Raw genomic sequence first — 26537 nt, forward strand, 5'->3', positions numbered from 1 at the left:
GGGTGCCATGTATTTAGATTCATAGATGTTAGGGGCTGGAAGGGATTTCTTGAGATAATCAGGTCCAGACCCGCTGCGCTTGAGCAGGAAAGACTGCTGGAGTCAGATGACCCCAGCAAGGTGAGCATTAGGGCTGTGTGAAACAGAAGCATTTCATTTCAACCAGTGTTTTGACGTTTCGACCGAACTGTGTTTCGTTTTGACTTTTGTTTTGAGTCAAAACGTTCCCGTTTCAACCCTGTTTTGACGTTACGCCCATAGGAAATAAGGGAGAAGGTTGAAACAGGCTATAACTTTGTTATTTCTGACCAGATTTGGATGAAACGTGCAGGAATGGTAGCCCCTTCTGAGAGCATGATGCATGCCAAGTTTCAAGAAGATAGATGCAGGGGATTTGGAGAAACTGCACCCCAAAATCTTGAGAGCAAAACTCACGTCACGTGTACGTGTTAAGCCACAGTGGGGTCAAAACTGCAGGGATGGTAGCCCCTGCTGAGGCCACAAAGCCTGCCAAGTTTCAAGGAGATAGGTGCAGGGGGGTTGGGAAAACTGCACCTCAAGCTGCTGACAGGCAAAACTCATGATATAGATGACACTGTGTGTGTTAAGGCACAGCAGGGTGAAAGCTGCAGGGGTGGTGGCCCCTGCTGAGGCCACAAGCCTGCCAAGTTTCAAGGAGATCGGTGCAGAGGTTTGGGGGAAACTGCACTGCAACCTACAGACAAGCAAAACTCGTGACATGGGTGCTTGTGCAACTGTCTGTTGTGGGGGGGGACGGACAAACTACAACATGCCTGGCTGCTAAGCTACTGAGTTACCAGTTACCAATTAATCGTGATTCACTCAGGGCCAGCTCAATACACAGTACCTAGCTACTACGTAATGACTGAACAAGCACGGATGAACACCTACAAAACCAGGACTAAGGAGAGGAAATAATCAATACTGCCCCAAGACAGACATCAGTTGCACAAGCACCCATGACATGAGTTTTGTCTGTCAGCAGCTAGGGGTGCAGGGCCCCTAAACCCCCCTGCACCGATCTCCTCGACAGCTGGCAGGCATTGTGGCCGCAGCAGGGGCTAGCATGCCTGCAGCTGTCACCCTGCTGTGCCTTACTTAACACACACAGCGTCACCCATGTCACGAGTTTTGCTTGTCCGCAGCTTGAGGTGCAGTTTTCCCAAGCCCCTGCACTTATCTCTCTGAAATGTGGCAGGCTTTGTGGCCTCCACAGGGGCTAGCAAGCCTGCAGTTTTGACCCCACTGTGGCTTAACACTTACACGTGACATGAGTTTTGCTTTCAGGAGTTTGGGGTGCAGTTTCTCCAAACCCCTTAAATCTATCTTCTTGAAACTTGGCACGCTTTATGCCCTCAGAAGGGGCTACCATTTCTGCAAGTTTTTCTTCCAAATCTGGCCAGAAATGACAAAGTTATAGGCTGTTTTGTCCTTCCCCATTATATCCTATGGGTGAAACGTTTCGACTTGCCTCGTTTCGTTTTGAGGCTTCTTCAACCATATCTATTTCACTTTGATTTTGCTGTTTCCACCTTGAAACAGGTCAAAACAGCATCAAAACAAAACTGGTGGCAAAATTTCACACAGCCCTAGTGAGCATCCAGGCATTTTTTGAAGATATCCAGAGTAGGTGATCATACCACTTCTGGGGGGAGTCTATTCCAGACCCTGGACACTCGAGTTGTAAAGAAGTTTTTCCTTATGTCTAATCTAAAGTGGTCTTCTAGCAATTTATGACCGTTAGTCCTAATCTTCCCCTGGGGAGCCCTGATGAACAGACATTCTCCCAGGCCCTCGTATGCGCCCTTTATATATTGATAGGCTGCCACCAAGTCCCCTCTGAGTCTTCTCTTCTCCAGGCTGAACAGACCCATGTCTCTCAGCTGCTCATTGTATGGCCTGCTCTCCATAGCTCTAACCATACGCGTAGCCCTCTTTTGGACCCTCTCTTAGGACATGGAACCATGCCATAGGAGACTTTCCAAAAGCCCCTGGAAATAATAAAGCTAAGAGGAGGGAATGATGAACAGAGATGCAGCTATGTGTGCTACAGCAATCGCCCAATCTGGGCTATATTACCTCAAGACAGCAAATGCAGTCCCAACACATGACTTGTATTGCAGGAAGCCATCAGTTCTCGTTCTCTGGGATTTGCAGAGCAAGCTATGCCCAAACAAAGCATCAGTGCATCCTTCAAGCAAGGTTATCCCAGGAAGCCTTTGGTCCCAAACTTCCTGTTTTGCCATGCCTGTGGGAGGCTGTGTGCTGGCTGGAATGGTGGGTTCTCCTTCCACTGACCATGACTTTGAGGCAGACCGGTCAAAGTTCCCATCTGCAAAGCAGCAAAGATGAACACTTACCTCTCTACCAGGGTTTGTAAAGCTCAATGCAAGGTGACTTGCAGAGGAAGAAAGCTGGCTGTAGACCCCAGTTTGAAAGCCTTTGAATTAAATCGCTGCTAATAAATGTTCCAATGCTCTGAGTGAGACCATTCATCATTTTCACTTCCTTAGTATGGCCAAACAGGGACTAGAAACTGCAAAATAGAGACAGGCTCCATAGTCCCAGGTGCAAAGACAGAGCTGCAGGAAAAGACAGTAAACTTTTTGGGACAGGTACTATTTCATATACATGAGACAAAAGAGCCCGGACAGCAGAAGTGACTCACGCATGGTCACTGAGTTGGTCAGTGCCAAAACTAGGAAGAGAAGCCAGATGCCAGCTCCTTCTCCTGGACTAGCCTGTCTCCTGGGGCACCTTCCAAAATGGAGGGGACTGGGATTTCTAGGCAAGTAAAGGAGAGAATTGCAATTTGCTGGGGGAAGAGAATGCATGGCCTCTTGGGCAGGCCACATGCACACTGCATAAAGAAGCAAGAAGCGGAGCAAAAACCCCATTTCCCTTTTTTCTTTATTAACATTAAAATGACCAATAAGGATACAGAGAAATACGGAGCAGAGGTGCCAGGCAGGCAGTATGGAGTCCCTTTGTTCACATCAGAAGTCCACAAGTAGAACTTGATACTTTATTTGCCGGGAGTCTTCACTTCCTTGTCATGCCCTGTATATGCCTCCAGGACCAAAGGAGCCTGCTTGGGTGTGGGGGCTATGCTACTATGGTGTCCCAGCACAAACCAGTTAGACCTCTGTGCAAGACTGGATTAGAGTAAAACTCCTGTTGCATGGGAATCAGGTTTGGGGATAAGGTTGTGCCCATGAAGTCTTTTGTGGGTCATTGGCAGGGATTTAGGACTTTTACACACCATATTTTCTTACATACAGTGCAACTTGGTATAAGAGACATACCTTGTTTTTGAAAGGCAAAATGAGGAAAAAAGATCTTTCCTTGAGTAGCAGCAGCGAGGGAGAAAAGCCCACTCTTTGTTCTTTTTCCTGTAACTCATGCGGATTTTACTTTCATGTTTACCAGAAGAAACAGCTCTTCCCATATATCCTTACATAGAATGCAATTTCCAGCAGCTTTTATGTGGGGGGAAGGTGGGTGTTGTATGCAAGAAATACGGTATATGGTTTTTGTTGGTGGGGTGGGGGAAATAAATCCAAACATATCAAAATTGTGCCTCAGAAAACAATGTTTTATTTGTATCCAACTAGGAGAAGTCATCATGCCAAAGGGAAGCTGAAAATACAACACCACACTATGAAAAATAGTACGAAAAGTACAAAAATAAGGAATCCTATATATCGCAGTAAATTACTAAAAATAAATATTGTAAACACAAAAATAACAAAACATCTGAAATCTACAGTCAACCATTTCTGCTAGCAGCTGAACAGTCTTTGGCTTGAAATCATATCTCCTCTGCCCGTATAGAACCTGCCTGGAAGTCACGATAAGACGCACTTTCTTTGTTTTGGACCAGCCATATTCCACTAAGCCAAGGGCTTTTTGTAGGGATTAGAGAAAGGATATGAAAATAACTTCTCTCTCTCTCTCTCTCTCTCTCTAAAACATACCATGACCCTTGCAATGAAGGATCACCCCATTTTCACACAATATCACTTCTTACCTCCCACCTAGCACTCTCTAGCCATTGTGCTCCAAGTGTTTTGCATAAAAGGGGAAACATTTTTATCCCTGTTTGACAGGTGGGGAAACTGAGGCACAGAAAGATGACAGGCTGAATGTTCAGGGGGGCTGAACACCTACAGTGTTCGGCACCTCTAAAATTATCATGTTTTTGGCTCCCATGCCTGCTGCCCTTCCCATTGAACTATACTGCCTCTCAGATTTGAACCAGGTCTTGGGTAGTTGCACAAACAATTCGCTGCAGTTTGCAGCAAGCCTGGCTCATCCTTCTTCAAGGACGTATTTGAATGTTCTCCTGCCGGCTCAATGTTTTATGTTTTTGTGAAAGGAAAATTCCCTCCTTGGTAACAGAACAGGCAAATCATTGCTAAGGCAGGAAAGATCGTTTTCTATTATCTGCAACATCTAACCACGCTGGGTAGAAACTTCTGCCTTCCTGGAGAAGAAATATGCTCAACATCAAAGAGAACAAAGAAAATACATCTTAATGGAAACACAAAAATACCCCATCACAAATCCATTACAAAACAGTCTCATTGGAAGAAGAGACAGAGCAGTGCCAAGAGTCAACTAGATCAAAGCCCAGCTATACTACCTGATATGCCTTTCTTCATTTCCATATACTTGAGAGGAGCAGCCCTTTGTCATTCCTGGCTTAGAAGTGACAAACCCGCTTTGTTATTTCACATTATTCTCAGTTCAGAAACTGGCCAATGCCCCCTTGAAAGAGCTGCATTCACAACCTGGCAAGATGTACAGTGTCTTACTAGAGTGCTTCTAGCTCCTAAACAGGAAGTTATTCTAAGACAGCAACAGTTCCCCAAACTGATGTCCTATCTGCTGATACAAAGAAGTACATGAATTGTGCTCTTAAGGTGAAGAAGGGAAACAGTCTATGCAGACATAAGTATCCCATACACCCAAGCAGACTTGCAGGTATGTATGCAGTTTACATCTGGTTTGTATGATTCAAGTATAATTTTTATCCTAGGTGAACTGGGAATACATTGGCTTCTGATATGCATCCGAGGCAGAGCAGGAAGGTGTGTGTTAACGTAAGGATGCATCTTAACTTCGGTGTACCCAGTGCATCACCATGAAGCTCTGAGAGCTGGTACAGACAGTGTTTCTGAGAGAATTGTGCCTCAACCACAAACTCCAGATCCAAACTTTGCAAAGTTCAGAGCCAGCCTTTGCTACAAGCCTGCTGCTTTTATGAGCAAGCTAACAAGCCCAGTTAGGTTTCTCTCCCATTTGGGAGAAAGTTCAGATATGGTTCGTACAATGTGGTAGCCAACACTTCACCTAGTTCTGTTTTAAATGAGATTTTAAGAGTGCTTTCAGTACAAAATTTTGCTGCTTGTACATTTACAGGTTCCCATCATTTGCAATGAAAATGGACATCTGTATTATAAAATAAGAACATGCTACTTATGAAATATTATTTCAAAAGAGATACAACTGGATAATCCTTTGAATTTAAAAAAATATTTCAGTAGACAAATATTAATTTTACTAGTAAAAGAATGACACACAACTGCTTGGTATCAGATTAAACGGTCTTTGTTGCATTTTTTTAAAAGTTGCTTTTTTTTTTATTTAAATTTTCCTAAAAACTGACTACACTTGATTCTATACACCTTGATTTTCATTTTTCTTTCTGCTACGCTGTCATCTTGAGGCTTATAAAAAATAAGCATTTTTAAATGCTGAAAGAGCAATGTGGTGTGCTTTAAAATCATGCTTCTGAAAATTATAAACTGCACAGAAGAGATTATTTTGATAATGAAGTTACCTCTAGCAGTATAAAAATATACAACCCCCCCCAAAAACAAAACAACCCCCCCCCCCCCACAACATCCTCCCAGCTGAAAGTCAGGTGAAGGTTATTGTTTGTATCTCACTGATCACACGATAGTTTACATTAAACAGTTACAGAAAATAGTCATTCCCACCCCTTCAGCTCCCCCATATAAATTTGCTGGTTTGGGTAAAAGAAATGGCAAATTTAGTTCCTTCACAGAGCCTTTTGTCAGTAAAATCATTATCTCTTCCTCATTGTAAAAGCAGATGTGAGGGTGTGGGTTAGCTTGCAGTTAGCTCTGGGGCTGCCAATTTGGAAAGGACAGGGCTGTTGAAATTGTAGGGATTAATTAGCAAATATAATCCATCTTAAATTATGCTTATTTTCTCCCTAATGCCCCACACCTCCTGCATACACATATGCAGACACACCTAGGTTCTTACCAGCAAGCATGTGCATACTTGTATTGACTGCAAAGGACTACACACATGCTTGAAGTTATGCAGAAGTGAGGCTGAAGCTACTGCGAAACAGGCCCAAAACCCTGATTCCTCAAAGTCAATGGTAAAATGCCAGCTGAGGTCAATGGGCATTTTAGCAGCTGACTTTAGCACCAGCAGGATAAAGCCCCTGGTGACTTCAGTGAGGGCGAGTGCCACAAGCACCCAGCACTCATGCGGGCAAACAACTGATAGAGTCAGAGACTCCAGTATCCAGTCCCTTTGTCCCGGGCTCTCCATTCACATTTCCATTTCCCCCTGGGGATACTGGACCTGAAATGGCTGAACTGCTGGTTGTCCTCAGAAATCTCAGTCTCATTTTTCAATCTGCCCCAAGAAAATCATATTCAATTAAAAAAAAAAAAAAAGTTATCTGTACCGTTTTCTTGAACTGCATTAAAATATTAAATCAGCAACTACTCAACATAATTCCCCTTCCATGACTATGTACATGAACAGACATAAGACCTCTCCAAACATAAATACAGCATATAAATCCAGACGTGACTTATTTCAGAGCTACTTCACAGACAAAAAACAATTAAACTCACCACACAGATTGAAGATACACTGTTGAAACATTTGTGGAAGAGACACTGTTTACTTTGGTGATGGTTTGTTTTTTCTATTACCACATGCACAACTAGTGGGCATCAGTGGCCTCTGATGGGGTGAACACAGACAGGCACACGTTCCAACTACTACATTTAAAAGTTGGGGAGGGAAGAGAAGCTGGGAAGCGGGACTATACCCTGAGTCCCCAAGTATTTCCAGGCACATGCTCTGCTAGTCGAGTCAAAGTGGCACCTTTAACGCGATTCCAGCAGGTACTTTAATAGTACACACCACTCTGGACAGATACTTTGTATCCTGCAGTTGCGAATTTGGACATCTGCACCCTGTGCTTTTAAGAGTTACCATGACTTTCATGGAAATAACAACAGCCTTGATCAGGGTAAAAGACTAGTGGAGGTCTTTAGCCCAATCTTAAAGAGGTTTGCTTTCTAGAGTGCTGACACTAAGTCTTGGACATATATAAATAGATACCAGGAACTGTAAAGTGACAATGCAGTGTCTTCATTACTCTAGCATTATCCTTCTATGGTTATGCAGCAAACGAGATTGGGGTTGGGAGGAGGAAGCTTAGTATTTTAAATAGGCTGCAGGTGGAACAGAAGGGGTTTGGACTGGGGATGGAGGTACACAGCCAAATGACACTGTCAGCTTTACTTGATAGGTAGCTTTATGGCATGCAGTAGAACTCCTAAGACAATCGCTTTGTACAGAACACACAGCATCTCAGCTCTCGGTGGTGGACTCTCATGAGAACAAGTAAAGCTAAGAGTCTGCTCTCATCAGGGAGGGGGAACGGGGTTGGGGAGCGGGTCCATTGTGTTGTTTAGTTGCAAAACCCAAGCCGCCGCCTCTTATCGCTGCCCAGCCTCCCGGATCCGGCACGCCACTGCTGTGATGAGCGCCGCGCCTTTACCGCTGCCATCTTCTGACTGGAGGAAGGTCACTTCGCACTTCGGGGACAGCTGCTTCACTGTTTCATGCATGATGGAGGCGAAGCTGCAGTGGGTGAAGGAAGAAGGAAGTGAGTACCTCTGTTTCTGCTCTGGGCCTGGGAGACCCCTTGCAGCATCTGCAACCCAAATGAATCATCTACAGGGGCTGAACTTGGGACCTCTGAGTCCAAAAGCACAGACTGATGTTGCTGGAAGTAAGCGCAGAATGATGCTGCTCCATTTGGACTGGCTGATGGAGACCGAAAGCCATGCTATCTTAGCGCGAGCTCCATTAGATACCCTCTTACAAAGCCGAAGGGGTAAACCTGGTCCGGACTACTTAAACTATAGACTACTGAACTCCTCTAGGATGAAGGGGAAGCTCTCCCTTCCCCATACCAACAGAGATTTTCCATGCCCCCAGGGCAACCTCAGGCTAGAAGCAGCCCCTGAAGTCTGTGCATCTGCTCTTCCTAAATGAGAACTGCCAGGCGGTTCCATATAGCTGCAGATTCACTGGTCCCTCTCTCTTTCTACCACTTCTTGTGGGTTCATGCTGGCTGAGATGGCAGGATTAGTTCAGTGGGTCTCCAGTGTAAGAGATGCCCAGGGGCACGATAGACACCTTCTCCTTTCTTCCTTGTCTATCCAGGGATAGCCTCCCTGAACTTTTTAGCCGAGTGTCCTCAAAGCTGATCCTGATCCTAATCCATCTGGGGGCTAAGGAGGGTCCTTCCTGAGCTCAGCCACAATCCATTTATATTTCACATCATCAGTACAGGACACCAGGAGCTCCACACAGATGAAAGTCAGTCACAGAAATTCTGGACCTGTGAGGCTGGTTCCTTCACTGTGTTTCCTAGCCCTGTTTTTAGGTCAGTACAAAGTGACGAAGTGGTGTTTCAATCACTGCCATATTCTACTGGCTGACAGATCAGAAAGACCTACCCCCTCCAGACAGTCAGCCTGATCTTGATTTTTTTCTGGTGTTCTTGTAAATGGCTAGGTGAAGAAAATCCTGAAATATTCCCAGCAGAAGGTAAGAAACAAGCTAAGAAACATTTTCCATGTGAAACTATCTGTGAATCTTTCTGTTTTGTGTGTGAATGAAAAATTTCACTTAGATATAGGATCTTCACTTGGACATAGCTTTTCTCTGTGGCTGTAGCAGACAATACTACAAGAAATGGCCTCAAAATCTGGCAGGGGAAATTTAGGTTGGAGATTAGGAATAAGTTTTGACTATGAGGGTGGTCAAGAATTGCAGCAGGCTGCCTAGAGAAGTTGTGGACTCTCCATCCTTAGAGATTTTCAAGAGCAGGTTGGACAGACACTTGGCTGGGATGGTTTAAAATCAGGGATGATCCTGCCTTGTGCAGCGGGGCTGGACTGGGTGATTTTATGAGGTCCTTCCAGCTTGTCTTTTCTTTGATCCTATAACATCTGATGAGGTAAGTTCCTTCATTTCTTATGTTAGGTAATTGCCTATGAAATGTCATGCCTCTAAATCAGTGAGTCTCTACCCTACCTTCCACTTCATTGCCCTTGGGATACAAAAAAAATTCCATCTTTTTCTCTCCCCTTGTCTTTCCCCAACTTTTCTCTCCCTTCCACTAGGAAGGGAGGAAAATAGAGGAAAAGGAAAAAAAGAGAACCCAGAAAGAATGTTTCTCATTTCAATCTGAAGTGAAACCTTTCATCTTGATCAGGTTGAACAAAACAAATGCATTTCAGCTCACTCCAAAAGCCTTTTTCCATCACTTGGATGCCACCTCAGCTCTGACTGTTACCTTGGCTTTTACTCCCTATTCCTCCCTGTCATACCTGAGGGGCTACCTCCTCCTGGAGCACGTTGAATGCCCTGCCCCCAAGGAGGGGCTCACATGAGCCAACTTACTGAGGATGCAGCTTGTAGAGTGTCCCGTCTACGCCAACGGTGACCTTGAGGAAGTCCAGTTGTCGGTTCTCCCTAATTTTGTCCACCACAGCTGCCATCCCAGCCCCGCAAAGCTGAGCAGCACGCCGGGCCACCACAGTGCACACCTCCTTCACGATGATGCTGTCGTCACACGTGCTCTCCAGGCCAAGGTGCTGCAGGATGGAGCGGACCTGCAGCAGGGCCAGGCAGTCGCTGGAAAGACACAGAGGTGTTAGAAGCCTGAAAGGGTTGGAAGGTGGTGGTAGAAGCCATGAGACCATCTGAACAGAAGCTTTATATGTCCTTGGAAGTACTGATCTGCTCTGACCTATAACTCCAGTCTGGGCTCTGAGATGAAGCAGGACTTCTTTCTTTATGGGCATCAATGACTACACTAAAAGCTTCAGCAGGCCAGCATCTGCTTCCAGTGGCACATGGGCCAACTCTGCTTTCACGGGGACTGGACTGGAACCTGCAACCGATGGGAATTCAGTGACTATTTCTGCTGGATGATGCACAGGGAAGAAAAGACTTCAGGTTGCTCTCCCAGAGTGGAGTTGGCCCTAGCTAAGGGGAGCAAAACCTTTATTTTACTGGGTAGTTTAGCACTGGAAAAGACTACCTAGAGGTGATGGTGGAATCTCCATCCTTGGAATTTTTTAAAAGCAAGTTAGACAAACACTGGTCTGGGACGGTTTAGACAAGGATGATGCTGCCTTGAGCTGGAAACTAAACTAGATGCCTGGAGGTTCCCACCAGCCCTATGATTTTATGTTTATTACTAAATTCTACCTCCTGGAGGGCAGATCTGTTGCTTAATAAAATGGCCATGTTGTACTCAGGCTGGCATTTTTAAAGGGGCCTGAGCAAATTAGATACAAGAGTGCTGTTGCACTTCAGTGAGATTTGGGTACATAAATCCTTTTGGTTCCTTTGAAAAACCCTCCCGTTTTACTCTGCAGATCTCCCTACATTAGCTAGGTTTACATCCCAATCATAGCGGTCATTTCAGGATAAAGCCAGCGATTGTAAGCGCAAAAGTAGCTGGCCCATTCAACAGTAGCTTGTTTAGATCCAGGGTAGTGATAATCAAGGGAACACTGTGTTGATCCCAGATATGGGTTCATCCTCCCATCGCTAACAAAAGGCACGCAGTCTCCTTGTGTCCTGTGAGTCGACATTCACATTGTCACCATCAGGGACCCTCAGATTCCATCTACACAGCAATCAGCTCAGGGATCTAACGAAGAATCAGAGACTCTTTACCCCATGATCCCAAAGCACCCTCCTCCCCCAGCATGGGTGCCAAAAGGGAAGTAATGGTTCCCTGGGGTCACATCTACCCAATGTCTTCAGAAAAGAAGAACAAACAAAGGAAGGAGAGAAGAAAATTAAAGGTAAGGCAGTACCCTGCAGCAAGAGAACCCTGACCAGGTGTTTTTCAGCGAGAGACAGATCCTACATGGATACATGTGTGAAATCAGCAGGAGTTCAAATGCCAAGAGGGGCTGGCCGCTCTTGGCTGATGAAAAGACACTGGGAATGGTCTTTACAAGCTGGCTATGTCTCAGGCCCCTTTACTAGCACAGAGGTGGGTGTCTGAACCCATCCCACTCTTTTTCCTTTTGAGCTCACCTCTCAATCTGAGACAGGAACTTTGTCTCGAATATGCCCCGGGTCTTCAGCCTTTCAGAGATGCGTCCCCGGAAGAGCAGCCCCCGCTTGGTGAAGTCAATCAGGATATTTCGGACAATCTCGCCTAGGTACATACCACTGATCATCTTCTCGAACCTGGAGGGGACAGGGCAAGCCTCAATATCACAGTGCAGTAGCGAGGGCACTGCACTGCCACTCAGTGGAGCTGGGTTCAAATCCAGAACTGCCAGAATGTCTGTTATACCTCGGGCAAGGCGCTGAACTTTGCCTGCGCTTCCAGTTCTGCCTCCCCTGGATGAAATGCAGCAATGATCGCAAGACCCTCAAGTCCTCAAGCCAAGGTCAATAGATAACCAGCAGCTATTCAAGGGATGATTTGGCAATACCAGTTCATAGGCTGGACCGTGGCACCTGACTCACCTGAGCAGCCCAGCAAGGACTGGGAGCCTTACCCAGTGCAAGCTCTTGAAATGTTTGCCGGGGGGGAGGGGAGGGTGGAGAAAGAAGCAACTGGGTCTAAAGAAGGGTTTGTATAGTGATTTTAGGCTGTACTCTCAATACCCCACATCTCTCAGGACTCTCTCTTCCCAGGGGTAGAGCTGCATCAGGCTTGAGTCTCTACAACCTAGGAAGGAGGCAGCAAGATGCGAGTTACAGACCCAAGATATTAAAACCTGACGGCATCCCTGTGAGGTTGTAGCATGATCCCCACTTTCCAAAAGGGAAATTAGGGCACAGAGAAGCGGAAAGCACATGTGTGTTCAGGCCTTGCCCTGGCCACCTGGAATTCAATGGCTGCTTTGCCATTGACTTAAGTGAGAACAAGGTTGGGCCCTGGAAGGTAGTGAGAAGGATGCAACCAAGTCTTCCCTGTACACTGGGAACACAACATTTTGCCAGGAGGGGAACGAGGGGATGGTAAACTCCAGCAGCAGCACACACCTTTGTTTCCCAGGATTCAGGGAATGCTCATCCACCGCCACATCAAACTCCGTCCAGAAATCATCTAAGCAGCCGTTATCTCCAAACGCCCCCCACTCCATGTTCACACACATCCTGCCCTCCTTTCCTTCCACCAGCTCCACGTTCCTCATTTCTTCCATGTAGCAGGCATTGCTGCCTGTGCCTGTGAAACCAAGGACCAGGAAGATCTAAAACTTACAGGAAACATCTTAGGCTTTCAGGGGAATGGATGGAAAAGCAAACATGGTTGGAAAAGGAAAGCTTGGCTGCTCTTGACAGCTAATGCAGATTTGCAGCCTCAGGGGAAGAGGGCTCTATCCCAAATGCTGATAATAACACCTTATTCAGAAGGCAGCTACACCCTCTGTAGCATGTACTCGCACATCTATTACTCATGTTGCCATGATATTTTGCCACACTAAAGACTTACTCAAGAATCTACTGATGAAATGATTTTTCCCACTGGGAAACACCATTCCATCACGATCAAACGTTTTTTGTGGAAACGAATTAATTTCAATACAGGTTTGCTTAGAAAAAATAAAGTGTTTTGTTAGTACCCGTGACAGCATTGTAGAAATACGTGTTTTTTTTTCCTCTGAAACATCAAATATTTAACGTTTTCCAGTCACTGGGAAAAGGGGGAAATATGCAGGGCATGCACAGAATCAAGAGTATGTATTGGGGAGGGAGATGAACTGGGTGTGTTTGCAATAATTTTTAGTTCTTACCAACTATGAGCCCAACTTCACAATAAGGATCTTCATAACCACAGGTCATCATGGTGCCTACAGTATCATTCACCACTGCCACCACATCCAGGTCAAACTCCTGAGGATGAGAGGGCCACCATGTGTTACTCTGGAAGAACACCACTGCTTACACTGCCTTTCACTCTTGCATTCATGTAACTCCATCTATCTGAGCAACTGAATAGCAGAATGGACCCAACTTGTCAAAGTCTCCCCGTCTAAGAAGCCCGCTCCCCAGAATCTCCAAGTGCTTCAGTAAGTGCTTATACAGTACTGTCCATTTAAAGATCTAAACAGTGTAAAAAAATGCATCTCGTATGGCATATCCAAAGCCAGGTAAAATGGCACGTAACTCATTTGTACTGGCAGGTAAAAGTACTGGAATGCTCCTGCTGAGATTTGAACCTGCAAGTTTAGGACATTTACCTAGCACTGTTTTTTGGGGTGTTACAGTCCCTCCAATTCACAGCAGCAGGTAAGACAATCAGCTACAACTACCAGCAAGGGAAATTCTTGATCTAATTCAAGCTCTCCAAGGTCGAACCATTTGCTCTGGAGGTCTTAATGACCACAATATAGTGGGTGTTATACATTTAGACATTCACCTAACCCAATGCTTAAAGGAACTCATTTACTTTTACACTCCAACTGGACTTTCCGAACAGCACTAGATTAGTTGTGGGACTAGTCACAAATCCGCTTTCCTTCGAGGGCTTGTCCTACAGATATTCACCTCTCTCCTGTGGATCGCTTCTTTCAACAGATTCACCACGTCTTCTCCTTCACATCCACTGGCATTGAAGCCTTTTGTCCATTTCAAAAGTATCCCCTAAAAGCAAAATAATAATTATTTTTAAAAATACAATAAAGCATCAGGAAAAAGAGATTGTTGATAGTTAGCAACAAGAAAAGACTTGTAGAACTCTATCATCTGCTCTAGAAAGAGTTTTCTTATAGATGCATCAATTTATGTGTACTGCTAAAGTAATATGGCCAAAGTTTAAAACCAGCTAGTAATTTTAAGTGTCTGACAGATCTTAAAAGAGGGCAGGTCCTCAGTATTTTCTTAAAATCAAGCCCCTTTAGGATGTCAAGTTAGACACTCATATGCCATTGGTATAAAAAGTCTTGTTCTAGGTCAATATGTTAAAAACTTAAGTAATTGTTTCACCCATTAATAGCAAGAAGATATAAAGACACCAATTGGCCTGAACAGTGTTTTAAATAGAAAGTGCTAAGAATAGGATAGCAGAATTTCTCATGTTTTCAGGACAGATATTGTCCTCATGGATTTTAAACAATACTATGTCTTTTTTGTTGTTTCAGTACTATGAATCAGCAACACAGTGGGAGGCACCAATAGCCACCTTGGGTCCAAATGTATCCTTAGAAAAGCCATCCTAATAGTATCTCAGTCAGCTCTATTAGAGGCTTACCAAAATATCTACAGTGAACAGCTCTTTGTTCACGGTATGTTGAAATCTTAACCCACAACAAATCCAGTTCCTTTCCCTGCCAATACAAGCTAATTATTAGGTATGAACACAAGTCACTTGATAAAGATTACCTCATCCAAGTTAGTCTGTTGGCAAGGGAAAGAGAAGGTGAATCCCAGGGGAAGTGACACTCCCTTCATTCCCATGTATTCCAGGAAGTCAGAAATGCAGTGGACGATGTGGTCGAAGAGCTGTGCACAGAAAGCCAAGAGGAAGCTGTTTTAGTAGGCATGTAACACTTGATTATGTGCCAGGCCACCCAATAAGCATGAAAATCTTGTTGGCATTTCATAAAAGTTGATTCAGTTTAACTAGTTAGAACTTCAACTCAACTGGATAATGCAGTAGTGAAAATAAAAATCCTAAAAATGCCACCATCTCCCTTGAGATCTTCCTACTCCGGTTGCTAATTCAACAGTGGCATTATAGACAGGTCTTATGGCTACAGTTTAAAACAGTCATTCAAGGTTTGATCCTGAGCACTGAGCTCAGAGGGAGGAGGAGAGAAACTGAAAGACAGCAGATGAAGAAACACGAAGTCCAGATTCAGAAAAACCCAGCTCGAAAAAATCAGCAAGAGTTTGAGTCCAGGATGAGGCAGGGTGGGGCTGGGCACCCCATATCTCCAATGAAATCCCAAGCCTAAAACTGACTCACCTCCTCTCCTGTCCCTTGCATAATCTCCTGTGGGATGGAGTAGATCTTATTGTGCATTTCAACACCACGCCTCATACCATTTCGCACACGCACCAGCAGCACCCGGAAATTAGTTCCCCCGAGGTCCAGAGCCAGGAAGTCTCCTTTTTCTGAAACCCACATGAAAGCAGTTATTAATACCCTCCACAGCAGCCTCCAACAAATGATACGTCTATCCCAAGGATAGGCCCAATTCCCCTCTCCCAACCACAGTGACTGGTACAAGCAGGAGCCTCCATCTGTCCTGAAAAGAGGGAGGCAGAGCAATAGGAAAGAGAGGATGGTGGGATGAATTCCAGTATCATGGAAATAAAAGTTGTGGGAGCCTGAGAAGTGTGGGTAGATTCAGTCCTCTGGGCTTGCCTCTTCTGTAAATCCAGAGTGAAATACAAGAGTGCCAGGTCTCCATCTACCACACTGGTACTGCAATCATGCCTGGGGTCCCTAACTGAGATGAGGCTCAATTGAAGTAGGCAAGGGACCAACACATAGGAGACAGTCCCTGCCTCAAAGACCTTCCTGTCAAAAAAGACTAGGCAAGGTCTGGAAGGGAACCCAGCAAGGGAAAGTGAGCAAATCCATATAGGAAGTGAGTGGCACAGCTGGAAACAGGTCTCTCAAGTCCTTGTCCACCACCCACCCTCTCGGACTATCATGCCTCTAATGTTAGTCAAGCACTTCCTTCCCTTCAGAATTTGCCTTGAAGACCTCAAATGAAATCAGATATGAGCACATGTCCAGTACAAGAACAAAAGCATGAGGTGACAACCCCTTAAGACTCCAAAGCTCATTTCCTCGAAGACTTTAAGGAGTGTTCGTTAATGCCCAGGACGTCTTTGTAACCAAGCTCGACTGGGCTAGAGGAGAGAATGGAAAGCCAGTCTAACTCTTAAAACCCAAGCAGGGGAGGCTCACAATGAAACCTCTGCCTTTCTGTTCACACGCAGGGAGCATTACCTGTTCCATCCGGAGTGGAACGCACGTAAGTGGGCAGCATTTTCACCGTGGCCTCTGGGTGCGTCTCCTTCCTCAGGCCCCTCTCCATCTCTACCCTCATCCTCTTCTTCACTTCCAAAAGCTGTTCTTGGCTCAGTTTCAGCGCTTCCAGGGTCTTCTGCCTGGCCTTATGCTGGGCTGCAAGTCTGTAAGCCACCGCGGTGACCATGGCAGCTCCTTTGCCGCTCCCGTCTTCTGACCGGATGAACCGGATGTCACAGTCTGGTAGCAGCTTCCGCACCATCTTGTGCAGGCGTCGAGCAAACCTGCGAGGGGGCAGAGAGGCTGGGGTGACACCAGGCCCAACACTTTATGGGTGGACAATTTTGGAACGCCTTTCCCAGCAACTGTGCACTGTGCCCCCCTGGAGATTTCAGGCACCTCAAAGCAGCCCTCCCAACCCTCGCATCACCCCAGGAAGCAGAAACCAAGATTCATGGACAGGATTGGATGTTGGGCCTTAAGACTCCTAAGCCACTGCCAGCCCTACAAGGCCACACTTAGCTTAGCACATTGGAGAACCCTCAAGCTGCACCCTCAGGATTTTCAAGAGAAACTTAGAAGCTTATTGCAAGTCAGGTACATCCTTTGAGTGTGTTTTAAGATCTGCCTTTGCTTGTGCCTTACCTCCTCTGCTGTTGCCTGGGGCTGTGGATAGCAAGAGGACTTTATCATGCATGCACACTCGCATACACAGCCATTTTACCGCAAACGTGCAGCTAGCCACATGTCCCCCCAGAGACTTACTGGGGGTGTTTCTTGTACACCGTGCCATCCACACCGACAGTGGAGCGTAACCTCTCCACACCCTTGTTCTCCTTGATGCGCCGCAACACGGCAGCGAGGGTGGCAGCACACAGGTTCGCCGAGCGGGTGGAGACAATCTGGCAGATGCGGTGGGTGGCAACGCAGTCCTCATGAGATGGCTCCAGTCCCAGCTTTGTCAGGACCTCATGGGCTTTTTGCAGTCCTTCTTTCTCCCTGTAGTCCCAGGAACAAGAAAGAAAAAAAAAAAGAGAGGAGTTCATTGGCATACCTTAAGCTACTGCTGAGATCATACAAAGTGCTGTGCTGTCACCCAAAGCCTTTCCATTAACTTATTTATGCAGTAGGTCAGGCCACGGGTCTTCTACAAAAACTAGCTTAAAAAAACCCACTTGTCTTTAACAGCTAATGGACAAGAGAGACCGTCGGTTTCCTGAGCAGCTGTACAGCAGCATCGTTCCCTCCACATACACTGGACTACACCAATTTATACCCACAAATGTTTTGCCTCCATACCGCTAAAATCCTACAACAAGCCCCTACCCTAGAAAGATTTCAGTCCATTCCCATTGATTTATCTAGGAACTGGCCAAATAATTTAATTCCCAATTGCTGCTGCTTCCTTTCCTCCTCTTTCTCCTTAATTTCATCCTGAAAAAAACCCCTTACTGCATCCCAAAGCACTTTGCAGAGCAGTTTTCACAAGGCCCACAGCTAACCCCACCCCTGCACTTTCCCTCTCCCAACATATTGCAAGAAATGGGACAGAAGGAGCACTTCTATTGCAGAGATTGATGTTCATGCTGTAGCTTCCTTGCAGAAAGAGTGAGACGATATCTCAGAAAGAGAGGCCATCTTACCCAACCTCCCCCAAAAGCAGCAACTGAGGAATACCTCATTTCCTTGGGCCAACTGGCAGGTTTCCCAGCTGGTCCCACTTATTACCCCTTGAACCACCAGTTCTAAGTGAGGCCAACCCACAATCCTATCACATGGGGTCCCAAAAATGTCTCTCTCATCAATGACTCTCCAGTCCTTTCCCCTCCCACACCAGCTTTGGAAGAGCAGGGTGTGCCCCCTCCTCCAAGTTTGGGGCTGGGGAAGGAGGGAATCCCCTCCAACCCACTGGCCCTTGAGTTTACACCCAGATACCAGGCTCTCCCCCACTTACTTTTCGATTGCAGACACGTATCTGGTTTCGAAGTGTCCCGTTGTGAGCAAGTCAGGGGTGAGGTGCCCGCCGAACAGCAGCTCTTCCTTGGCCATTTTCACCAGAATGAGCCTGACCAGCTCCCCCATGTACATGCCGCTGATCATCTTTTCAAACCTGCAGAGAGGTCAAGTGAAAGGTTTGCTCTGCTGTGGTGGCTGCATCTAGGCTGCACCACTAAGAGGACAAGGTCTGCACCTCAGCCTGTGACCAAGGGCAGCCTATCACGTGCAGATAGCACTGAAGCCCACTGAAGATTACTGTGCCAGCAAAAGAGGGCAGAAAAGTTTGCCCCAGGGCATGCAGATGCCCATGTCAGCATCTGAGTTAGCGTCCAATAAAAATAAAAGACTCTCCAGAGCCGAGTAGCACAATTTGCTCATTTCATGAATCAAATTATTGCAAAGCACCTGGGGTTTCCCACACAGGTGAACCTAGATATTATTTCAAAGCATGGAGGACAGTTTAAACTTTTGCTGAAAAGACCGTGGGGGCAAGGAGCATAAGGGAGATCCAGATTTCAGAAAGGCAACAAGACCTCGAGGTCTGCAGCAGCTTTGCAACAGCCTCATGATTGCTTACGAGCTCTGCAAGAGTAGAGCTTCAGCCACCAAGGCCAAGTTCACAGCTATCACAGCAGTATCAGCCTACTCAGGGGTGAGGGGCACACAATCTCACAAAAATCACCGGGTTTGGTTGCAGTGATGATAGGAACGCTAGGTGGCACCATTTGCCTTTGTTTAATGATTACTGCCTTAGCTGGGAGAAACCAGCAATAAGCAAGTCATTTCATTCATTAGAAACCAAATGACTCAAAATGAGTTCTTGGCCCTTAACTCAGAAATACCTTCCAAAATGTGTCTCACAGTCCTAGCTTGCCTTGGTCTAACCCAGTGTTTTAAAACAGAAGTACATGCACACCTGGGAGATGTGGTAGACTTCTAGAGCAGTGGTTTTCAACCTGTGGTCCACAGACCCCTGGGCATCTGCAGACTATGTCTAAGAGGCCTGTGAAAGATGACTACGATCAATCAGAAGTATGTGAATACCCACATTTACAAGGGTCCGCACCTCCATCCAAAAATTTTGAGAGATCCGCAAATGAAAGGTCAAAAAAATCCATTGTTTTAGAGGGAACATGAGAGGAAGGAATGGCCCAGCAGAAACAGGGAAAGGGAAAAGAGACATGGAGGGAAAGGAAGAAGAAACAATTCTACAGTACAATTCTACAGTACCAGCTCAGAACAATTATACAGTACCTCCAACATCTTGGAGAGGCTATAGCACAGCTGTAGTTATATAGACATGACTTTTTCATTCCCCATCCCTTGGAGTCAGAGGAGTATGCAGCCATGCAAACTGAAAAAGGGGGATGTGACCCCAAAAAGTTTGAGGGTCACTGGTCTAGCCTATATCCTGCAGGATGCACTAACCTAGTTAACTGGCCTGACCTCTTCCTCTCCCTAACACCCTCACAATGGGAGGACAGACAATGCAGAATAAAACCTACAACTGAGCCAAAGCCAGGAATCTGCTTACAACTGTTTGCCTGGGTTGAGCGAGCCCATGTCGATTTCACGGTCAAATTCTGTCCTGATGTCATTCAGCACCCCGTCGTCACCGAAAGCACCCCACTCCATGTTGACGCACATCCGCCCCTCATCCCCTTCCACCAAGTCGATGTGTCTCATTTCCTCCATGTAACACGCATTGGTACCAGTGCCTACACAAAACAAGACAAGAGAGGATGAGCAGGGGCATCAGAGCCAGCCACCCCCTTCGCACTACAGGATCCTCCATATCTATATACAAAAAACCATAAAAGGTATCTCAGCTGAAAGCTTTTCAAATTGCACATATGTGTATAGAGTCCCCGGCACATTTCTGGAACCTACCATCCTATTACAAATAAGTCATTTCTTGGCAATTCCAGATTTACCACTTCATCGAACTCAGAAAAGGGACTCTCAAACTGTATTATGAAGACATTTATTTTCTAAATTGAGCTAGAAGGTATTTCTGGCCTTTTAAAATGTTGGACTGTTTCTGGCCTTTTAAAATGTTGGACATTTATGCAGATCATTTTTCTTAAATCAGAGTGCATGAGATTTGGGGCCTAAATTTCACCTGAACTGTATTTCTCTGCCCTGTCTCACACTGAAATTAATCCTGGGATTCAAATTCCTTCCAGTTCAAGTGAATGAAGTGCTAAGGGAATGCCCTTTTTGTGATGAAGTCGATGATAGTGTCACCAATGGATGCAATGTTAACATGGTCTGGCAGCAGTGTTTAAAGGTTAATTAAATTTCCTAGCCACTTACACACATGGGATGGATAATTGGCTATAAGCGTGGCTTCTCCAGTTACGCGTTTATTGTTACATTCCAAATCCATCAACTCAAGCTCAGTGTGTTTACACCAATATTGCAAAAAGCTGCAGCACGTGTGTGTTGTCACAGCATCTTGCTTCATCCAAGATGCCACGCTCCTGCAAACTTGTGCCACATGGCAGGAAGTCATCTTAGTCTATGTCTGAGCTGGAACTACTGTTCTCTCTGTCCTGAGGATTAACATGGCCACTTCAACAGCTGAACACTTTCTAGTGTTAAACATATAAAACATTTTAGTACAGTGTGAAGGAAGGACTAATATATTTTGTTCATTTGCTGTGCCAAAAGTTTGCCTCTTTCTGGTGTTGTCAGTAGAAAAAAAACAAGTGAATGCAGAGTCTAATTCTTATGGAAGAAAGTTCAAAATACTACACTGAAGAAGCTGTCTGCATGTTAGCACCATAACAAGGAAGATATGCTGGAACAAAGTAGCAATTATTTTTGGAGGTGCTACAAATTTGGAAAAATTCTTCAGAAGCACATTGGTCATTCAGACTTGTGTGTCCCGTCAGCTCCTAATCAATTCAAGGTGTTCTGAAAATGTTACCCCATTATTAATGTATTTTTAATTAGTGTGCCTATGTTTGTGTTTGCATAAACCTGACTAAATGTGCTTGGCTAGCAGATCCATGGAAGAAATTGGAAAGCTTAAGACTGGAATAGGCCAGTGTTAAAGCAACAAAGCCAGCCCTTCCCAAGTATAGTTGTCATCACTGCTCTCCGTTTGAATACCGTATGTGCTTCGACACCATGGTGGTAGGCAGCAACCTCACACCCTTCAACAGGGAGATTAATTGTCCCAAATACAAACTGCTCCTTGCTTTGATTTTTAAGAAAACAGACCTTAGCCAACATGATTCATAAAAACTAAAGGTTGTTCTGCTCTGTCCTTTCAGATCCTTAAATTTGCAAGGACCACAAACTTTATTATGGTCAATTCAGGGCATTCAACACCTTGCAGATTCTGGCCCAGACTGTGATGCTCAAGTTAGATAAATACTCCTTCATCTTCCTTCCACCCACTCAGCTGGAGTCTGCATTGCATCTTACCAACAATAAGCCCAATCTCGCAGTTGTGATCATCATAGCCACAAGTCATCATTGTCCCAACGGTGTCGTTCACCACAGCAACAATGTCTATGTCAAAATCCTGAGAAGAAAAAGCCAGCCTGTGATGTCACATTTGACAATAACTTTCCACTTCTAGCCTGGATTGAGTGGTGAGGGAGCAATGTTTTAGCTAAAAGTCAGGACAAAAAAAGCTCCAAGGCCAAGAATTTGGCTTGCTGTCAATAAATATTCAAGTCTCGTTTGGGCAGAGGTTTTAAGAAGTGACTAATGATTTCCAGTACACAACTGGAGACACTAGAAAGGGGACTGATTCTAGAGGGCAGATACATAGCACTTCCTGGAAAAAAATCTGCTACTTCTGAAAACCATAGCCCAAGTGGGACTGAGCTCACTCAATTGCCCCTAATGTAAGGGTAGATGGACAAGCTACCTACTAGCTTTATCATTAATACAGATCACATTGATAGAGCTTTTGTAATTTCAGTGTTGCACAAGCACTGGTTGCAGATCACAGCATCCCTGTGAGCTCAGTGAGCCATAATACAGAACATGTCTAGACTTCTGTTAAGTGGCCACCCTGGCTCTAAGTGTTTGTAGAGACCTAAAGGAGAAGATACATGAAAGAAGACTTAAAACGTATGTAATAAACTTTCTGGACAGGATCAAGGCATGCTCACAGCTAGTCTACAGTTCTCTCATGCCTCAAAAGCTGGGAGTGGTAAAGGGAAATGGAAATCTTGGTCAGTGCTATGTTAAGAAATCTTGGCTCTGGCAGATCCAGTTGAAGAAATCTGGGCTCTCTCAGTGGGGGCAATGTTGGATGAGACAGGAAAGATGGCCAACAAGCAGCTCCACCTTTTGTTTCAGTGCAGGGTCTGTTAGAACTGCACGTTTGCTAATGGCCTGCATGGCACTATTGAGTCTCAGACAATGTAAGGTTTCCTAAAGACAATTTGTTAGATGGAAGCACTCCCTTAGATTATCAGAGATCAATGATATGATCCCTACATCACTGAAAAAAGAGTAACCTCAGCACTACATTAGTTCTTTGTGTACACCTACTGTCTCAGCAGTGAATGGAGCCTGCAGCATAACCACGTAATGAAACAGCAAGGTGTAAGCATGAGAAAGTGAATTGTTGTATTGAGAGCTTGGCCAACAAGCTGCAACCCAATAACTTCCTCTTCCTCTTCTCCTAGAGGACTATTATCTTGCACCAATTGGCTGATGGCGATCCTACAGCCCCTTAACTGCACTTGTATAATGACTTGCCCTCGGGTATCTTGGTTTTGAAACCATGTGCACCCACCTCAGTGGGTTCAGAAGCTCTATAACTACACCTTGAAACGTGATGCTTTCCACCCACAGGATGGGCTGTGCATGGACCATGATCTCAAAGCTAAATCAAAGCCAGAAGCAAGAGAATCTTGTTTCAAAGCTGGACAGAGCATCCCCAGCTGAGCAAGTCCTCCCCAACACCTTGTGAGCCAAGAGCCTGGGTTTTGCTTACCCCTCGTTTCTTGATGGCTTTACGTAGCATGGAAACAACATCCTTCCCCTCCACACCACTGGATTTGAATCCTTTGGTCCATGTGACAAGGAAGCTCTATTGAAAAACAGTGAGCATGACCATATTATGAAAACCACAGTCCTCAAGTACCCTCCTCTAAGGCAGTGATTCTCAATCAGGATGCCATGGCACCCTGGGGTGCACTAAGACCCTCTCAAGGGTGTCACAGGGTCACATGCAATGTTAACACTGTTAAGTAAGTGTGCAAACATAATTCACAAGCTAAACCCAGAGATTTCAAACAGGAATCCACAAAGTTAAAAACACTCTAATCTTTTTTGGGCTTTCTGAGTTTTTTGCAACAGCAAAGCTGCTCAATTTGTTTTCACCATTTTTGGATGACAGAAAAATAAGAGCCAGCATCTTCTGTGGGGTGCCTTAAGGTGAACAAGGGGTGCCTTGAGTTTATAAAAGGTCGAGAACAATTGCTCTAAGGCCACTCCGCTCAGCATGTATCAGCTGCTCAGGTATAACACAGGGGAGCAGGGACGACATGTAGGGGGTACACACGGGTGCACGTGTACCCCCTGAGCGTGGCAGTGCACCCCCTGCAAAAAGGTACCGATGACACTGTCGGTGGCACCTGTGGGCGGTCACCGCTCGCCACCCTGCCGCCGCCGGCATCTGCGGGCGATCCATGATCGTCGCTGGCTGCTGCTGCTGACACTGCTGGCAGCACCTGCGGCTGGTCACCACCCCCTCCCTCCCACCGCTGACCATGCTGGTGGCATCTGCAGGAGCTCTGCACTTGCTGCCACTGCACTCCTGCCATCACCAGTGCAGCCTTGCCCCACCAGCAGCCGGGGGCATGCGCCGTTCATGCAGGGGAGTAAACTGAGTGGTGGTACTGAACCTACATAGTACATTTGCATTGATGTATGTGAAGATAACCAAGGAGGAAGGCAGTAAGAGACAGAAGGGCACAGTTTTGACTGCACAACAAGCAAAAGGACTTATATGCAAGGTAATTAGGCTTGCAGTAATTTCCTCAGTCTCAAAAAAATCTTATGTTTCTGGAAATACCATCAAAATAAGGGTGGCATGGGCAGTTATTCATTTACTTCTCCCCACAGTAGGAATACAAAGCACAATGTGGGCACGTCTACATGTTCGTTAAGGCATATTTGCTACTGCACATTAGATTTAGTACTTCTAATATAAGGTACTACATCAAGACGCATTAGGCTGCCCTAATACACAGTAGCAAAAGCACATGCCTTTTTAGTGATGCTTAATGCATAGTAGACTAATTCTACTGTGCATTAGCATATTAGCACTGTTTTTGGTGCGATGCTTTACTGTGCAGTAGAACAGGCTACTACGCGTTAAAGCGCACATGTAGATGTACCCTGTGATGTCTAATGGAGCAAAATCTCTTAGGATACTTGCTAAAAAAACCCCTCAGGGCACCTACAACTGCCAATTAAAAATATTCTTTCCTTTGTGGATTTTCCCTGTGAAATCTAATAACCTATGCAGAGCAGAAGACACTTAGAGCCGGGAGTCTGTTAGGCTTAGACAATTTACAGTAAGACTATCACAGCCAAATATGACTCGTATAAGGAGAACTTTTCATGCGTAGATTCCAAAGGTGCTTTACAAAGAGTAAGTATCATGCTTTTTACAGACTGGGATACAAAGGCATAGAGAAACTTGGTGACCACAGTCACTTAGAGAATCAGCAGAAAAATAGGGAATGGAACAGAAATCTCCTGACTCCCGGCTCTGTGGCTTTCTACGGGAGCACACAGCTTCTCCAGGCAAGGAAGAGGAGAAGAAAACACTTGGCCTTTATTAACCTAACAGAAACATTGATGTACGAGAGCACAATGTCATGAAGAAACCTTTAGAATGGATATTCATCTCACAAGGAAGGCATGTGGAAGGGACAGAGGCATCCTCATTCCCCAGAGGATAGTAACATTTTTAACTTTTGGATTATATCTGGGGGCTAGGGGGAGGCAGGGCAGACACGCTGCAGGGATGGAGAACAAGAGAACACAGAGGACCGGGAGGGACAGGGGGACCAGACACAGAAGGGCACGTTCCAGACTACGTGACAACTGCAAGGGCACGTGCACAGCTGGAGGTTGCTTTCCAAGCAATTTCATCCCAGGCTTCTGAAGCCACAAACAAACCTATCGCATGATCGAGGTCACTGACTCCCATTGCAGAGCGACAGCCGCGCTAAGTAGAGCTGACAGGACATCAATCCCCACTGCAGTGCTGGCCCCACCTCCCAGAGAAGCTAGAGGAGGAGGCCTGGCCTCACATGGCCTGTGGCTTTATGAATGTGCTGCTTGGCACATCTGTTCCTGAGCTGCCCTCCCTAATGTGGTGCCCAGTGCCTGCATTCAGCTCATCCTCCATCTCCTCTCCCTTCCTGCCTGTGTGCCCCTGAATCCTCTGTGCCTCCTTCTTGTGCCTTCTTGTGCCATGGCTTAAGACTATTCCCCTTGTTGCCCTCCTTGCCAGTAATACCCTTCTCTGTCATGAGGTCCTGTCTTCTCAGCCAGCTTCCCCCTACCATGGCTTCCCTCTGGGGTCCATTTCTATTACAACATGAAAGGGTCACTCAGAAGCCTCACTGCCCTGCTTGTGAGTCCGAACACTCAGCATGATGGCACTGCTGTTATATGTAGCAGGGGAGAGAGTTTCCCCTTCCCTGCTGCCAAGGTTTTTTTGTGTGAGGTCTTTGCAGGGATTGAGCATTTACACAGGTGTCTGCACCAGTTCAAATGAACCAAATTAAAGCCACATTTAAGCTGATCTGGTGCAACTGCTGTGTTTAAACCAGGTTAGAAACCATATGTTGTGATCAAAATACCCTCTTGGCCTGTCCCTTTTACTTCCCCTGATCAATGAAAGCAGCAAGCTGGGTCTGATGTATGTATAAGCCAAAGGAAAGTGACATTTCACTTACCTCATCCAGTTTGGTCTGATGGCAAGGAAAGGAGAAGGTGAACCCAAGAGGCAGCTTCTTATCCTTGATGCCCAGCTTGTCCATGAAGTTGGCCAGGCATTCGGCTATGTGGTCAAAGAGCTGCAAAACAGAGCCGACAACACATCGGATGTCAGAGCATTGTGTATGTGCCTGAAGGAGCTGTTTTGGCAGTCCCTGAAGTCAGTAGGTGAATTTTGGACCAAACACCTCAGACTGCAGTACTGCAG

General features: G+C 45.7%; 1 protein-coding gene across 2 annotated transcripts in view; it reads right to left on the reverse strand.

The window, feature by feature from the left end:
- Nucleotides 1–5922: 5922 nt before the first annotated feature.
- The window catches only part of LOC102564916 (hexokinase-2), a 70238-nt gene continuing 49623 nt past the window's right edge, over nucleotides 5923–26537 (reverse strand). For both annotated transcript variants that reach the window (XM_006271930.4, XM_059730570.1), the window contains 15 exons: nucleotides 26290–26409; nucleotides 23307–23402; nucleotides 21776–21875; nucleotides 19875–20058; nucleotides 18297–18452; nucleotides 17108–17341; nucleotides 16322–16626; nucleotides 15326–15474; nucleotides 14740–14859; nucleotides 13906–14001; nucleotides 13152–13251; nucleotides 12400–12583; nucleotides 11437–11592; nucleotides 9781–10014; nucleotides 5923–7947 (listed from right to left, as the gene is read on the reverse strand). In XM_006271930.4, the coding sequence (XP_006271992.3) occupies nucleotides 7803–7947; nucleotides 9781–10014; nucleotides 11437–11592; nucleotides 12400–12583; nucleotides 13152–13251; nucleotides 13906–14001; nucleotides 14740–14859; nucleotides 15326–15474; nucleotides 16322–16626; nucleotides 17108–17341; nucleotides 18297–18452; nucleotides 19875–20058; nucleotides 21776–21875; nucleotides 23307–23402; nucleotides 26290–26409 (2379 nt within the window). In that variant the 3' untranslated portion in view covers nucleotides 5923–7802. The remainder of the gene's footprint in view (nucleotides 7948–9780; nucleotides 10015–11436; nucleotides 11593–12399; nucleotides 12584–13151; nucleotides 13252–13905; nucleotides 14002–14739; nucleotides 14860–15325; nucleotides 15475–16321; nucleotides 16627–17107; nucleotides 17342–18296; nucleotides 18453–19874; nucleotides 20059–21775; nucleotides 21876–23306; nucleotides 23403–26289; nucleotides 26410–26537) is intronic.

Source organism: Alligator mississippiensis, chromosome 7 (genome assembly GCF_030867095.1).
Source record: "Alligator mississippiensis isolate rAllMis1 chromosome 7, rAllMis1, whole genome shotgun sequence".
NCBI lineage: Eukaryota > Metazoa > Chordata > Crocodylia > Alligatoridae > Alligator > Alligator mississippiensis.